General features: G+C 38.9%; 1 protein-coding gene across 1 annotated transcript; it reads right to left on the minus strand.

The window, feature by feature from the left end:
- Positions 1-1186: 1186 nt before the first annotated feature.
- slc25a25a (solute carrier family 25 member 25a) lies at positions 1187-11875 on the minus strand. Its single transcript, XM_074671297.1, has 10 exons — positions 11613-11875; positions 8453-8579; positions 8276-8363; positions 8078-8189; positions 5537-5695; positions 4909-5061; positions 4720-4827; positions 4464-4631; positions 4007-4157; positions 1187-2454 (listed from the first exon to the last, which is right to left on the minus strand). The coding sequence occupies exons 1-10, from the start codon at positions 11772-11774 to the stop codon at positions 2267-2269; spliced, it is 1416 nt and encodes a 471-aa protein (XP_074527398.1). The 5' UTR covers positions 11775-11875; the 3' UTR covers positions 1187-2266.
- Positions 11876-17496: the final 5621 nt, after the last annotated feature.

Below are 17496 nucleotides of genomic sequence, written 5' to 3' on the forward strand. Positions count from 1 at the left end.
TGTTTTATTTTAAAATTTTTATTTTATTTTATTTTAATGTATTATATTTTATTATGTTTTATTTTATTTAGATTTATTTTATATTAATTTTTTAATTTATTTTAATTTTTTATTTTATTTTATTTAAATTCATTTTATTTTATTTTATTTAAATTTATTTAAATTTGTTTATTTCATTTATTTTATTTTATATATTCTATTTTTTCATGGTCTGTTTAAATGGTTTTTTAAAAATACATCTTTTTTCTGCTTGTTTTGTATGTTGTAAAACTTTCAATAAATACCCCTTGATTTAAAAAAAAATTAATATATTGCAACATGTCAGGAAATTATTAGATATTATATATTGAAAAATATTATATTTATTTTTTCAAATAAAAATTTAATATAACTACAAATTTAGAGAAAGTAGTTGTGCTAAAATAGAAATTTCAAATGTTTTCAAATGCAACACAAGAGAAATGTGCTGTTTTAAGCCTGATAATACATAAAAATGTGCCTCCTTCAATAAGCCTAAAAAATTAAACCAGGAAAAAGGAGGATCAGTGATCCTAAAGTTTCAGTTCTCTGTAAAATAATAAAATATCCTTACTGTAACTAGCATAATGTCAGTAAAAATTAATACTTTGTCTGAGTCTGTTAAGTTAATTATATGTTTCATATATCAGAGTTTTCTAGGTTAGTTAGTTATTCCTGTTATATATTCGTCTGCACAAAGAGATTAGAGAGTGTCTGTAATCTCATGTTCTGCTGAGAAGATAAACTTCCTGAAACTTCTGAGAAGAGGCGCCCCGTTAAAGTTCAAAGAATATTCTAGAGAACTAACGTTTCACTCCTCAGCAAAACTGAGCTAAATTAATAAACTTTGCCCTCTTAAAATCAGTCACTGTGGAAAAACCTGAGGCACCTTTCACCTGTGAGGGTTTGGGCTCCATGAAAATAAAGTTTATTTTAAAAAGGAAGAAATTATTAAAAGCAGAACAAACTTCAGATTCTTTAAATATTCTGTGACAAAAATGTCATCAAAACTTCCCTTTTTGTCCCAAGCCACGTCACATGACCTCAGTGTGTGAAAACACTGAGTGATGAACCGTCAGCTGAGAGGTCTGAATGTTTTAACTGTGACCCATAAACGTGTGATTTCTCAGCTGGTGGAGAAGACGTCAGAGACTTTGTGTTACAAGAAATTTGCATTTATTTGCATCAAAATGGTCCATTAAAACAAATCTAAAACCTCATTCTTTACAAAAGAACTCAACCTTAACACCTGGATTGATACGACATTCGTTCATTCAGAGGCCTTTCCAGTGGAAATTAAAGTGCAATACGTCATTTTTTAAGCCCTTGTTTTTCCGAGGATAAATGTTGTGAAACAAAAATAAACTTCTTCAGTGATTTCAAACCGCCCTGAAACCTGAGGTCAACGTTAAGACACTTACACCTCTGAACCGGGCAAAACATCCCAACACATGAAGTTACAGAGCCGCAGCACCATCCTCCTCCTCCTCCTCACCTGACCAGGTAACGCTGTGTTCAGGAGCCACGCGTTAAGGCTGCTACCTGGAGCTCATCCCCACCCTGATACATTCACTGCATGGTTCAAACCGCACGTCACGGCTGATCAGACAGAAAACAAGCAGCATTAAACATCCTCTCAAAAATAAAATCTATAAATAAAGGGTGGAAATAAATACGTCGTCATTCACTCAGGGCGGGGGCGGAGAGAGATCAAACTCACGTGTGCAAAACTCTCTTCATCTAGGAACACACTCATTTCTCCCTACAGGCAGAGCGCAGACCTTATTAATGCTCCGTCTGCCTCTGAACGCACCCTGAACGCAGCGCTCAACCCACTGACAAAGATGTGCAAACACAGAGAAACATCTGCGCGGTTTAGCTCAGGCACTGGGCAGAAAGCAAAAGGAGAATTCAACGTTTGGTCCTGAAGTGTCAGAGCCCGCTCTCAGCAGCTCTCCTTAAAACAGAAATAGCAGCAGTCACAGTCTGAGCTCAGAGTCCTCCTCGGCCTCTCCGTGTGACCGTGGCCTTCTCGTCTTTCATCAGCTGACATTCACAGAATGAGATGGCTCCACCAGCCCCTCGAGGGGCCTCAGGGTCCCTGGGATTCCCTACTATGAGAGGGGGCGAGGGGGGTGGAGGGGTGGAGGAGGACGGGGGGGGGGTTAGTGTTGTGGTTGGGGTGTTGAGACGAGGGTCACCGGTCACAGTCTTTCTGTAAAGTCACATGACAAAGAGAGGCCGGGGCTCAGCGCGACTTCACCCCCAGCTGAGACTTCAGGTGTTCGTACACCACGTAGCTGATGCTGACGGCTGGGATCACTTTCAGGAAGTTGGGGGCCAGGCCCCTGTAGAGCCCCGTGGGGCCCTCGGTCTGCAGGATCTGCCTGAAGAGGCCGCTCATGGTGGTCTGCTCGCCTGTGGGGCCTGTCGCCGCTGCGGAGAGACAAACATTCAACACTTAGCATCAGATGCTACATGACTGATCGTTAGCTTCAGTGTAGAGCAGGGGTGTTCAACCTGTGGCTCCTTGTAGCTTTAAAATTTATGATTGAAATAAAGGGGTTTTAAATTTAAAATCATAATACAATTTTTTTTTTTACTAAAAATACATCACCCCTTGAAATAAACTTTTAATTTTTTTGCGATTTTTTGGATTTTATTTATTTTTTGATTTATTTTTTTTACATTTTTGCAAATTAAGAAAAAAACATCCATATTTTTTAAGATAAAGCAAATTTTTGCATTCTTTAAATAAATCCCCCTTTTTTGCAATTTTTAGAAAGTTTTTTCAATATTTGGAAGTTTAGCAAAATTTTGAAATTTCATTATTTATTTATTTTTATTTTTTTGCAAAATTAAAACATTTCAGCAAATGTTTTGAAATATAAAAATTTTGTAATTTTTTAATTCCTTTTTTATTTTGCAAATTTTTTATTTATTTATTTTTTTTAATTTTCAATTTATTGAAACTTCACAAGTTAAGTTTGCGAATTTATTTAAAATAAAAACAAAGAAATCACAAAACACAAAAAAACTTCTCATTTAGAGAATTATTCACCAGATTTTACACTTTTTTGTCTTAATGTGAAGAAAAAGTAGATTTTGTGGCACAGAGTTATTTAAAGGAACAGTTCATAAAATAAACATTAGCATCTGGATATCTTTATTTAGCTTGATGTACTGGATAGTTTTATTAAAGCTTTAAGCATTTTATCCTTTATTTTGAATTCTGCTTTGGTCTAATCTAATTTCTTGAGACTTAATTTTCTTATTTCTACCTCCTGTGTCTAAATAATGACAACGTTTTTCTGTCTTTAACTCTTTGTATGTAAGTTTTAAACTTGTGAATGGATGTTGTTGATGGTTAATTATGTAAAACATCAAATAAACTCAACTAATGTGCAAAAAAAAATCCTGAATTTCTTTGTTTTTAGGTTTCATTTTGGTGAAACTGGAGAAAAAGTTTTGTCTCCTACAGTGAGCCTGAACATAATTTGAGTAAACTGATGAAAACACTTCATTTTCTGCAAAGAGGAGGTTTTTGTAAAGAGTAACTGAGCTAAAAGGAGAAATAATTTATCAAACATGGTGTTCAGGTGATAAAAAGAGATTTTCTGAGGAATTCTGGGATGTTTGGGGGGAAAATTTATCTCCTAAAAATGTAAAAGTTGAATTTAAGGGGACTTGAAGTTTCTCTAAGTCTCCTCATTACGTCCACTCTGACCTTTAAAACCACACAAAGAGTCTCTGTCTGAGTTTCCCAGAAGCACAGTGACTCATATCAGCCTCCTGTGACAGTAAACGCTCTGACCTTCCTCCTCCTCCTCCTCCTCCTCCTCCTCCTCCTCGTTATCATCAGGAGTGGCTCCTCATGGAGGAGATAACACTAACTTTTCTAACTCGTCCTCTGACTCTGCTCTGTCACAGAAAACCTCTGATGGTTCGTTATGAAACTTTCATCTCCTCGTGCTTCTCGTGCTCTCACCTTGCGCCTGCATCCGCGTTCGGACCAGAGCCAGAGGATAACTGGCGAGCTGTCCGCAGGTGCTGGACACGGTGCCGCACGCCAGCAGCACGAACACGCCGGGGTCTTCGCTGTTGGCGCCGTACTGCTGCAGGTAGCTGTTCTTCAGCGTCTGCGGAGGGAAAAACAGCAGCAGCGGTTAGAGCCATGGCTGCTCGGCGAGCGCTCAGGATTCCTGCGCCCTGACTCAGCCCGTTACGTAACCGGGTCATGGGTTTGGTGGAGATTTCTGAGATGTGTGATGAACTCAGATGTGAAAGCAAACACTGTTCTGCTGAGGGACGTAAGGGAGCGTTTGTTCCCAGGCTGAGCCAGCGGGCACAAAGAGAGGTCAGCGTTCCTACTCTGATTAAAGTTATGTCACTCAGAGGGCGCCACGGGCGGCGTGTGTGAGCGTGAAAATGTCAAACAGTCTCACCTCGTACACGGCGAGGTCGATGCCGGCGTACGGGATGATCCCCAGCATGTTTGGGATGTATCCTTTGTAAAACGCTCCCAGCCCCTCTCGCCTGAAGATCTGCTTGGCGCAGTCGGAGATCCCCGAGTACTGACCCGTCGTCCTCAGGGCGAGGCGGGTCTTCAGGACCTGAGGACACAACCAGGAGACGCACGTTAGCCTCAAAGACTTTAACAAAGCTTCATGTTTAATCTGAGGGACAGTGAGCTTTAATCACCTCCATGGGGTAGATGGTGCTCTGAGCGATCACGCCAGCCAGCGACCCGGCCACAAACCGCTCCAGGACGTTGAGCGTCTCCTTCTCGCTGCCGATCACACGTTTAATCTGGAGAGAGGGATTGAGAAAGGAGTGAGTGGAGGTGAAGGGAGCAGCGTCAGGTCAGACTCTCACCTGAACTCTCCTCACCTGCTCGTAGGCCATGAACTTGAGCGCAGACTCTGGAGCGATCTTGATGATGTTGACGCCGTTTCCTCGCCACAGCGACCTCATCCCGCCCTCTTTGATCATCTGCATCAAACCGCTCATGATGCACATGTTGTTGGTTCTGGTGCCGTAAACCTGAGACAGATGAAGGTTGACGTGAGCGCTCTGTAACATTTCAGGTGTGGTCACATTTCTCTGAGGACACGGCGACATGTGGGTCAAAATGTTTCTGACCCAGAAACGCCGCCAAAAAGACGTGTTCAGTCAACACGGCGAGCAAACATGAAACGGGCCCAAAGTCGACCCTGTGTGTGCCGAGTGACGCAGGCCACAGCGTAACCTTCATCCCGCTGATGACGAGGACGATTGCACAGCTGAGGGTGTGATGACGGTATCTGCGCTGTGATTGGCTGGCAGCAGGGTTTGGCTCTGACACACAATCTGTTCCTGGACCCTGACCGACCCGCTGTTACACACTCTCTGTTAAACTTTAACTGCTCTTTAGGTAACTCTGTGTTGAGCAACGTGTGCTGCGTTTCTGACTGACCGTACCACCCACAGTCACCACGCTCGCCTGAACCTGACTCTGAACTCTGGGTTCTGGTCTCACCTGCATCATGACTTTGAGTCGGTCCAGAGGGGCCGTGCAGGTTCTGGAAACAGCTCCAGCTCCTCCACCTGCGACCAGGTGTCTCCACCACATCCCCGTCATCTTTTCCTCCACCGTGAACTCATCAGGCACCATCAGGTTCTCCCCAACGTCGAATATCTGCAAAGAAACACCAGACTCGTTCAGCACAGAGCGGCAGGGAGGAAGATTAATCTCAGTCAGAGGGCGACACGTTCCCAAAACAACCCCAGACCCTCTGATTAAACCGTCTGCTATCAGAGACTGAAGATGTCTGTACGAGGAGCACGAGGAGACGAAACCTGGGAAACTCTCACTGCAAGAGTTAAACATTTCAGAGTCACTTCAAACCCGTCAGGTGTTACAGTCTCTCAGACTTCCTGTTTGGGAAACCACCTGGATCCAGCTGATGGGAGGATTAAGAATCTAAATTCAGCACAAGGAGGAAATGTAGATACGACTTGAGATCATTAAAGCTGGTGTGAGACCCCTCAGTATGGAGTAGTGAGAGTGACAAATTACAAAAATAAATCTATAAAAGAATAAAATAAATAAACTAATTAATAAATAAATTATATAAAAATCTATAAAAGACTAAATCAATAAAAAATGTATAATAATCAATAAAAGAATAAATATTTTTTTAAAGTATAAGAACCTATAAATGAATAAAAATATGAAGAAAAAAATGAATAAATAAATACACTATATAAGAATCTATAAAAGAATAAAAAATGAATAAATAAAGTATATAATAATCTATAAGAGAATAATTTTTAAAAAACAAACCAATAAATAAATTAATGAGAAATCTGTAAAGGAATTAAAAATAAATAAATTAATAAATTATATAAGAATCCATAAAAGAAAAAGCTAATAAAAGTAATATAAAGAAAGACAAATAAAAATTAAATAGTAAAGTGCTTAACAAAAAAAATAAATAAATAAGAAAGAAAGTAGCTATATAAAGTGATATTAATAAAAAAATTTAATCCTAAAAGAAAAGGCTAATAAAAGTATAAATATAAAGACAAATAAATAAAAGTATTTAAATCACATTATGTCACTTTATAAGCAAAGGAAATATGCGCAGTAGGAAAGTGTATTGTCTTTATATTTATACTTTTATCAGCCTTTTATTTTAAGACTTTATTCTTTGATTAACATCACTTCATATAGCTACTTCCTTTCTTTCTTTATTTTTTTATTAAGCACTTTTTAATTTTTTTTTTTAATTTATATTTCTGTTTTTTATTAGCGTTTTTTGTGGGTTTTTATATTATTTGTTTATTAATTCATTTTTATTTTTATTCTTTCATAGATTCTTATATATTTTTTCATTTATTTCTTATTTCATAGATTTTTATATAATTAATTTATTCATATATTCCTTTATAGATTCCTATATAAATTATGTATTAATTCATTTTTTATTTATTCTTTCATAGATTGTTATATATTTTTTATTTATTTATTTATAGATTTATTTTTGTAATGTGGCACTCTCACTCCTCCACACCTCAGAGGGTTTTAAAACCATCTCAGTCCCCCGTCTTCTCTGGACATGAGGGGGACTCTGACCTCTCTCTGGTGTCTTTTGTCAGAGTCAGGCGATCAACCTCTGGAAGGTTCAGATGTTTGTCACCTGCTGAGACTTAAAGTTTCTATTCTGGACCAAACAGACACCAACACCGGGCTTTACACGTGGACGGCTCAGGACATTTTTCATGTTGGCGTGCTGGCTGAACGTGCGTCACTGGACCCCTGGACACGGGTCTCAGGAGCTGGCACAGATGCTGATAACGCTGCAATCGTCTGATATTTGAGCAAAGTGATGAGCAGAACAGGCAAAGGCAGCGAGGAGGCACGTTCAGGAGCGATGTGGGTCATGAGGAGAGGAAAAGGTGATGAAAGCTGACAGACCAAAGATCCTTTTCTGTCACCTTTATGTAACTTTATGAGCTCGGTAAAAACAGCTCATTTATGGATCTGCCCTGATTACAGAACATGAAGTCTCATCATTAAGTGTCTGTGGCCACATAAACCTCCTCTTGGGCTAACTCAGATGACCCAGCAGCTTCAGTTTCAGCAGGACCAGGCTGGTTAGGCAGGGCCTCCCATGAGGGGCAGCTCCAGCTCTATTCCTGGTCCTGGTCCGCGTCAGAGAAAAGGGGCCTCATTAAAAATGTGGAATAACGAGGAGTCTGGCTTCAACCTGCTGCGACGGGCTCCCTTTACATAACAGAGACAAATCCAGCCAGAGTAATCCCTCAGGAACTGGACCGAGTCTTTCACAGCCTAACCCAGGTTAATCAGTGACGCACGGCTTGTTCTGAGGAGAGTCTGGTCCTCGACTGACCCGGTTTCAGAGACAACACCCTAATTTATCATCGCCTGGCGTTCTGATTGTGTTATCGGATCTAAGATTAGATCTGAGTTCATGAGACGCATCCAGAATTTTTCCTTTTGTTCCTCCTCCGTGTTTCAGGGAGGTTACAGACCGTCAGCGCTGTGTGGACTCACCGTGGAGTGTTTCCAGTAGAGGATGATCTCAGGGATGGTCTCCGTCTTCTCCACCATGGGGTAGTTGCTCCACTCTTTACTGCCGATGGTTATCATCCCGTTCTTATCCATGCTGCAAAAGCAAACAGCATTAAGATATGAAGCCCTTTAATCTAACAATCTAACATGTCAGAGGATGAAACGCAGGATTAGACTCACCTCTTCAGGGCTTTCTCTGCGTGCTGAGGGGAAATATGCACGCCAAGATCCTGGAGGGACTCAATGAACTCCTTAGGATCGACTTGACCTTAGAAGGAAGCAGAGACAAAAGTCAGAAACAGACTCTTCAGCTCAAAAACGGAAAGGAGAAAAGATCAGAGATCATGATCCTCATACCTGCATTTTTCCTGTCCAGGCTTTTCACCACCAGCTTCAGGTCTTTCTCGTAATCGTGCAGATAGTGAACGAATTCCTCAAAGTCCAGCTGTCCGTCTGGGTCCTCCTTCTCTATTTTTACAGTTTTCTGCAACACAAGAACGTAAAAACACTCAGACCTGGTGCTTTGGGTCAGGTTATCTATGTTTTGTTTTGGTAAGTGTTCTCAGAAAGTTTTTAAGTTTTTCTCGCTCAATGTTCTGGCACAAATAAGCACTTCTTAAAGAAAAACCAATGTCTGATTTGCTAGATAGCAGTATGTGCACTCTCCTACTTCTTCACTTTCACTATTAGTATCATTACCATTATTATATTCTCATTGCTAAGTTAATTATTATTATTATTATTATTATTGTTTTAATTATTACTATTATTATTACTTATTTTATTTTTATCGTGTTATCATTATTATTATTTGTAATTATTATAATTGCTTTTTTTTTATCCTTGTGGTTGTTTTAAATATGGGTTTCTGTGTTTTTATTATAATGTCACTATTTATTACAATTATCATTATTATTTTTTTTTAATCTATTTAATTATTTATATATGTGTATATGTATGTATATTCTTTTATTTATTTTATTTTAGGTATTTTTTAAATTATTATTTTTTAATTATTTTTTATTTTTTAACTGTAATTGTTTCACTTAACTCTTCTAATTCTTATAATGGCGTTTTATTATTAATTTATTTTCTAGTTATCATTGTTATTACTATTACTTTGTATGTGCATGTATGTGGGTACAGCTTATTATTTTCTTTTCCTTTTTTCTAAATATTTTAAATATTTTATTATTTTATTGAATTATTTTCTGTCTTTTTTTTCTTTTATTTTGAAAAAATAATACGCATACCTTTATTCTTCATAATGTTATGATTTTTCAATGTGAAAATGCACGCATTCATTGTAACGAATGGTAAAGTTCTGGAAACTTTGTGCCAAAAATTCAATAAAAAAGAATGTTGAAAAAAAATGTGGTGCTTCAAAGTGTGGCTGTGGTGAATCAGCAGATGACTGGCTGCAGAGGTATGTAGGAGTCATCTGTGCTCACACCAAACAATGAAAACCTATTATGAAACGGGCACAGCAGGTTCTGTACTGTCCTCTGACTAAATGTCAACCACGCAGCCCTGGATGCGTCTGCAGGTTTGTGTTTCACGGCCTGACAGGAGAGCACGGCGACCTATTTGCTCAGCCAAAGAGCTCTGGGTGTTTTTGATGAAGTTAGAGCTCCAGGACTGAGGAGAATTAGGGAAGTATCTCTCTGTGGTCTATCTTTGACCTGAAGTGCAGCTCGACCCGCCAACTGCTTTAATCCGGTCCCAGCACAAACCTGCTGAGCTAAAACAAGACCAGGACACCGGCAGTCGTCCAGCCCGCCGGCCTGTCCTGATACCCGACCCGCTGCCCTGCAGCTCAGACATGGCTGTGATAACGACCCCCCTCTGCAGGACATTTCTGCTGCCCTCTCACGCTTTACTACCTGCTCATCAATCTGGCCAACGGGACGGGGACAGCCATAAATTCTCACTTGTACTCGTGTCGTTGTGGAGTTGCCCGTGTCTGTCCTGCCTTGAGAAACAGGCACACTTTTGCAGCTGCTCCAACATGAGGCAGCTGACCCCTGCTCAGAGGCAGAGGACGTTACTGCGACTCAGAAGACGAGATGATTAATTAGTATTCTGAACTTCGGCTAATAAAGCAAAAACTGAGATAAGGTTAATGTCCAACAGGATGAGTCAGAGAGAAGGCAAATCTTTCACCACTTCACTAACATTTCATTTTAATAGTTTACAAATTTCAGGCAATCTCAAGAGATCATTTTTAACATCTTGATTTATAATTAACTCCAGGAAGTGATGGAGCTGTATCGACTCTCACAGCATAGCTTAAATTCCTTTTCAGGGAGATACTCCTCGCTGCAGAGGAGGTGTCCTCACTGAACTCTTTTCACCGGGAAGTAAAATTCAATATTGGACTTTTCTCATCTACAGTCAAGTAAACTTATTTAACTGTCAAAAAACAATGTAACCCTCAGACATCTTCATAATGCACTCAGATTTATCACCAGTGACCTCATTTTTGTGCCGTATAATGTGAAACTGGGTGGTCCTCTCCTCTAAAGAGACACCAGACACTCATTGGTACCTCATTAACGAGTTTACAGGGTAATTAACACCAAACTGCTTCATTTAGCCTCTTCATTACTCAGACTGTTTTTTTTTCTTTTATCAGACACTCAAACCAGTAATAGCTGGTATCCTGTCACAAAGTCCTGCAGTGAGTTGCATCAGCTCATTCACATTAACCCAGTTTGACCTTTTAGCTATGGAGTTTTTGCGACTTTTTAAAATTGAAGATTTTCCTGTATTATATGGTCTCAGTTTGGTCTCTCTAATGTAAATTAAACATGTTAAACTCTTGGAAAATATAATTAAAAAAAAAAAAACAATTCGAAACTTTACTTTCTGCAGTAAATCAGAGAATAGAAGAAAAATACGTTAAGTTGGTGATTTAAAATTGAAAACGGTAAAAATTGACACTCTAAAAATGACAGAAACCGAAACCAAGCTTGCATATTAAGAAAACTATTCATGTTTTGGTCTAGAGTTACAAATCCATTATTGTTTTTGTTAAAATAAAGCTTTTTAAACTGTATTGATGCATTTTATTAACATATGTGTCGTTATCATGTAGTCAGCGCCATTTCGTCAGAGTTTTGTCCACAATTCGATTTTAAATAAAGATAGCGAAAAAAAAAACTCTCCGGAGCCCGCGCTACTTTCAATTCAGTCCGTTAATTAAAAAAAACAACTTTTCACAAACATTAACGATATAAATAAACAGACTCATACTGTTACTGAAATAATACGTTGATAAAAATGTGTTTTATAACATTTTAATATGGTTAACACGAAGTCTTTTAGAGAAGCCGGCTAGCTCTGCGGCCTACTCGTAGAGGCTTTTACAACTACGCTAATCCTTCCGGCGCCGGAAAGAAAGGATTTAGAGCTGGTTAAAGTAATGAGATTTAAGAAAGTAGGTGAGATTTAACTCTGAGTGACAGCCTACGGTAAATTCAAAACAAAAGTATAAAGTTCGGGAGATGTTTCTTACTTTTCTCCATCTTTGGTAGCTCGAGAACTCCTGAGACGGCAGGAACACGCTGAGCTTGTTGAAGAGAGACTTCAGCTCCGACGGAAGTCCATTAGACTCGAAATATTCCACTTCAACCGGGTCTGAGTTAGACACGGGGACGTAAAGGCACAAGCCGAGCATGTTTGCTTCGGAGAAAGTTAAAAGTTACTACAATAAATAAATAAATAGCACACCAAAGCTGGTGTGACTTCGCCACGCTTTAATACTGAAATGCCGGTAGGGAAGTGCCACCCGGCTTCTAAAGAATGACAGAAGCCACACCCCTTCCAGGAATAATCCCACGTCATTGGCTGAACAAACTCCCACTATACGTCATTTTACTACTCACCAATCACTGTGGCTGTTCATTGACTGGATCGGCGCTGGTCCATGCCTTCTGCTAGATAAACAGACGTCAGAAGCTTGACCAATCCGATTGCTCCTTTCAACTAGTGTATGAAAGAGTGACCAATCATATGTCTCCATTCATTTAAAACTGTCAGAGAGCGGACTCAAGGGCTCCTTGGCGGTACACGAGGGCTGTGACCTTGCCAGGTACATGTTCATCAAATTTTACGACTATTAACCCAGAATAGCTGTACTAACAGCTCCTGTGGCAGGAAAATAAGAACTTCTAGGTACAACACACATATGTGCAGTAATTTCTAACATTATGTAAGCACCTTTGAGCTGTTATAAGAACAATTGATATAATGATAAAAAAAGGCATTTTACTGTGTTATGAACGACTTGCACAGCATAATACTGGGGAAAAAAAGAAATTCAGAAAAAAGGAAATTCTTAAATATCCATCCATATCCATTACCTTTTTGTCAGCTTTATCTTTATTTGACGAAATCCAAATTAGTTTTGTTGTTTTTCTTCTGAAAGAGTCAGTATTAACTGTAAAGCATTAGCTCTGACTTTGTTTTTCAGAATGGTAAATAAAGTATAAACAAAACCTCATTGGCTAGGTGGAAAAGTAAAAAAAAATAAAGCTACAAGTGGTGACAACTGGCCCTTGCACCTTTGTGAATGTAGTGGTCTGTTTAGGCTACGGGGTATACAGTCATCAACATCATCAGGAGTTAAATTTGTATTTAAATAAAGTTATTATCCTGCAGTTTTAGAAATGTTTTGACAACTTTTCATCCTAAATGTGTCCAAAGGACACGGAGTGAAGGTGAAACTGATCTGACAAACTTGACTATAAATCGCCAAACTATGAAACCCAACCCAAATTGCTGGACTTCCTGTTTGGATTTTTGGCATTATTGGTATGCCCTGCAACTTTCATCTATGTGCACTGAACATGCAACAATCAGTAATTTCATCTCCAGGCTCTGGTGTCGTCTTTTACCTTATAAGTCTCTTTTTTTCATGCACTCTGCAGACATGTTGCGCAATGTGGACCAGTCTCTGATTAAACAGTCAGATCTAAAATCCAGCCCCAGCTGGCTGCAGGGATGATGACTGGGACTGAGGAAGAGCGCCAAAAGACCAAACAGGGCGCTGAAAGGACGCCAAAATCTGGCCAGAGGGTGTCAGCTGACCTGGTGTAGATTTACACACAAGCACACAATACACACTCCCCTGCATGTGGCTGCACAGCAGAGGTGTCCTCACACTGATGGGGATTTATTCAGTGTTTGTTTTGGTTTTTATGGCCCTGAGCGGACGTGCACTAATATTTATCCTCTCATTTTTCCAGAGAGATGAGTTCACATCTGCAGAGATTCAGGGCACGAAACAATGAGAAAGTAGTCGATGTTTCCTCGCACACACGGAGAAACTAGTTTTGTTTTCTCAAGACTGAAGCTACAGGAGCAATAAACGGTCATGCATCCGCTCATTTTATCAACACTGTTTCCCTGATAATAAGAACTTATCAGCTGTTTTTTCAGCTCCTGGCCTGAAAATAGGTTTCCCATCAAAACACAATAACTCACTGGACTTTTTAAGACCAGGGTTTGATGACAGAGCTTGTTTTCTGGTGATAAGGTGATCATTCATTCATTCATTCATCTGTTGGTGTGTGCATTAATCAGCAAAGGTCAGTGTGTCATACATTTCTGTGGAGCAATGTCATCTTCAAGCTCTTCTGTGTGTCCTTTAAGAGTCAGACCAACATCACCGTCGTCTTCTTTGGACTCACAAGTTTGTGTTAGCGTGATGCTACTCTCCTGCAAATATGTTAAAACTCCACACTGCAAAAAACTGAAATCTAATCAAGTGTTTTTGTGCTATTTTAAGTAAAATTGTCTTATTATAATCGATGTAATGATTTGGGTACTTTTAAAGGTCAAAGGTATCATGTTTAGGTACCTAAACACATCCTTGTGACTGTGAGGGAGTGGAAGAGTAGCTAATTTTCCATGCTGGACATGAGCACAGTATTACAAGTTTATATAATGAGAAATAAATATTTAAAATAAATATTTAAAATTAGACTTTTCTCCTGTGTTTGTCTGGAGATCCTACATGTAACCATGGCTGCATTGTTTACATGTGAAATCAGCTGTTAGCAGCCTGTAGCATGTCAATGCTAACTGGTGCAAGGCCAGATGTTTCCCACAAGCTGAGGAGAAGGAGGTGAGGACGACGTGCTGGTTCTCAGGTGTGAGCTAAGAAGTGACGACATGGACCTGTCCTTCCATCCATCGTTATTGGGAACGTAAGATCTATCTCCAATAAGATGGACGAGCTAGCTGTGCTAACCCAGCAACAGAGGGAATACCAGAGGGCAGAGTAGCATCATGCTATTCACAGACATGGCTAACAGAGCTAACAGCAGACACCAAGGCCACATGTGAAGAGCTTCACCTGCTGTGAGCAGACAGGATCCAGGAGACAGAGACTGAACAGACTGCTGAAGAAGCTCAGTCCTGGACCCTGTGGAGGTGGAGGCTGGCTGACTGGGCAATGATGGACAAGCTGTCAGCATCGATTTTCTTATGGAGCTTTTTACACTTTCTATACACTTTCTTACTTTGGTTTTCTTGATTGCTGCTGTGACTTCAATTTCGTTGTACTTGTTACAATGACAATAAAAAGTTCTATTCTATTCTATTCTATTCTATTCTATTCTATTCTATTCTATTCTATTCTATTCTATTCTATTCTACCATCCTTACATGAGCCACATTCAACTTATCAGTCCAGAAAAAATGTCTTGTTTCAAGTTGTTTAAAGACAAAAATAAGGTCTGAATTGCTGTAACAAGTCAAAAAAATTTGCTAATGGAAAAAAGAAAAATTTGCGTGAAACTAGAATAATGTCTTAATATAAGTACATTTTCTCTTGTCCCATTGGCAGATCTGTTTTCATTTGTTACAGGAATTCAGACCTCATTTTGTCTTCAAATAACTTGTAATCAGACATTTTTGTGGGCTGGTCAGGTGAATGTGGCTCAGATTAAGTCTAAAAAGACATTTTCTACTGAAAATAAGACAAAAACATTTGGTAAGATGTCAGTTTTTCCAGTGCAGTGAATATCTGAGCCACATGTTGAATTTAAACAAAACTTTTGGATGACAGAGAAACTTGACGCCCTGACCTGTCAGTGATGTGAACTGTGTAGTTTAAAGAAAATACTGAGCACTGATAACCAGATGATCGATGAATGTGCTCCTGTTTTAGAGCTGCCTCTAAATGTCAACACATACAGCAGCTCCATGCATACATCAGAGTCCCTGAACCTGGTTATGGCCTACTTTCGTTTTGACATACTGAAATGAATCTCTATAAATAGCAGGAAGTCTAACAGGGTTTGCTTTGATGGTTCAGGCATGTGCAGAGATGCCGAACCTGTGAAGGTCATGAAGACGCTTTGTTTGTGTTGTTGACCCGTCATCTCCTCAAACTGATCCTTCTTTTCTCTCTCAGCCCCTGAAGCCGTTTGTAAACTGTTTAACAGTTCAGCTCTTGTTGTTGCCTCAGTGAGGGGTTATATAATCTGAACCTGTGTTTTTCTGGATGTTTGTGGATGTCTGTGGTTTTCCAGCTGCTCACAGACTCAGCAGACTGTGAAGAGTCCAGTGAAAGTCCAGCAGAGAGAATAAAAACATGTTTTCTGTTGCAGCTCAGCGTCTCAGCGTGAGATAATCTCTGACAGGACTCAGCGGGGGGCGTATAGTGTCCCTCCTCTCCCTGCCTTCCTCAGGTGGAGGTGTGTTTTATTGCTGTGTTGTGGTGTTTTTATGGAGGATAGCGGCTTGTTGTTGGAACATTCATTATCACACAGATTTTTCCCGTCCCAGCACATTAACAGACCCACAGGAGTGATGTCCTGCTTAGATAAAGCAGAGGCCTTTGGACCACAGACTCTTTATCTGTCAGGGTCCTGATTATATCCTCTATTTACCAGGTAGTTCTTCACATCGGTGGAAAAGCTGTTTTTGAGCTCTTACAGAGTTATAGGATATTTCTGATTTGCTTCTTTTGTGGGACAGTCAATTAAGGATCCCAAGATTTTTGGATTTTCCTTCACTGCAAAAACAGAGTACGTGATTGATTGATTACAGGCTAAGAATGATTTAATTGATCATATTTTTTTATTTGCTTATCTTAATTTAATCTCATATTTACATGGCTTTGATGGACCTCATCCCAACGGAAGTCAGGAATGTAGTGCAACTGGTTGGTGTCTTGGTGGAGTCAGCTTAAATGTGTAAAGCACGACTACTACGACTACGACCACTATTGTTGTTGTATTTCTTCTTCTTCTTCTTCTTCTTCTTCTTATTATTATTATACCTTTTTATTTTTGTTATTTTTTATTATTATTTATATATTTGGATTAATATTTTAAATTCCGTTATATACAACTTATCACTAATCTTTGTTAAATAACAAAATATCAATACCTTTCCAAATAATTAATTAATCTACAAATCGTGGCAGCTCTGCCAATCAATAAAAAAATAATGATAAAAAAAATCTTGTATGTTATGATTTCATGACCACTGAGTTCTTGTATCTCTGCCAATTAATATAAAATAAAATAAAATAAAATAAAGTAAAATAAAATAGAATAAAATTAAAAATAAATAGATAAATAAATTATATAAAAAAACTAAGACTTGTATGTTATGATATCACGAATACTGATTTCTTGTATTTCTGCTCATCAGCTCCTTGTCAAATGAAATAATAATTTATCTTTAATAACCCACATATATACATTAAACACTCCAGTATTAGGGTATAATCACCACAGTTTATGATATGGAGACAGCAAAGTGATAAAAAGAGACCTGTAAACTGAAGGTCTGCTGTTCTTCAATCCCTTGCTGCCCTCTAGTGGTTGAATTTAGTTCACAACTCATTGATTACTTCTCTGGGGCAAAGTTCTTCCTAACAACACATTAAATGACACAAATAAAGAAAATGTTCCTATAATCTGTGAAAAGTTTAAAAGTTCTATTTATTTAAAATCTTAGAGAAAAAAAATACTAACCTTTCTGTGTCAGTGACTGAAGTTATTATTGTCCCAATCACATGGTCCCGTAGAGACAACCTGCAGTACACTCGGTCGCCACAGAGCGCGGCTGTTTCCCCTGATTCAGTTTGACAAAGATTGAAGAGGCTCAAAGAACATCGTCAAGTTTACAAGTGTGAGCTGTCATTAAACCGGAAGTTTGGTGCCTTTTCTTTAGAGTTTTATCCATAAACAGAAATTAGGTAAAGAAAAACATTGAGGTTCATCTTCAAACCTTCAGATGTTCTTTGATGGATGACAGATGGTTCCTATCATGTTTGAGCGACCAAATTTAGAGATTTCTGTGGGTGGACAAAAATAAAACAGGTGATTTCTACAGACAGTGTTGGTTTTGGAGGATATTTTGACTAATATTAGAGTCTT

This window comes from Halichoeres trimaculatus, unplaced genomic scaffold (assembly GCF_033239565.1).
Source record: "Halichoeres trimaculatus isolate MK-OKI-2021-1 unplaced genomic scaffold, fHalTri1.1 fHalTri1_scaffold_5, whole genome shotgun sequence".
Taxonomy (NCBI): Eukaryota; Metazoa; Chordata; class Actinopteri; order Labriformes; family Labridae; genus Halichoeres; species Halichoeres trimaculatus.

Excerpts from the sequence above, each read along its gene's own strand:
- slc25a25a (XM_074671297.1), bottom strand. The coding sequence starts at position 11,774 with ATGCTCGGCTTGTGCCTTTACGTCCCCGTGTCTAACTCAGACCCGGTT. Across the intron at positions 4,632-4,719 it reads GCACCATCTACCCCATGGAG|GTCCTGAAGACCCGCCTCGC; the intron begins GTGATTAAAGCT and ends TTGTGTCCTCAG. Across the intron at positions 4,158-4,463 it reads TCGACCTCGCCGTGTACGAG|ACGCTGAAGAACAGCTACCT; the intron begins GTGAGACTGTTT and ends TTCCCTCCGCAG.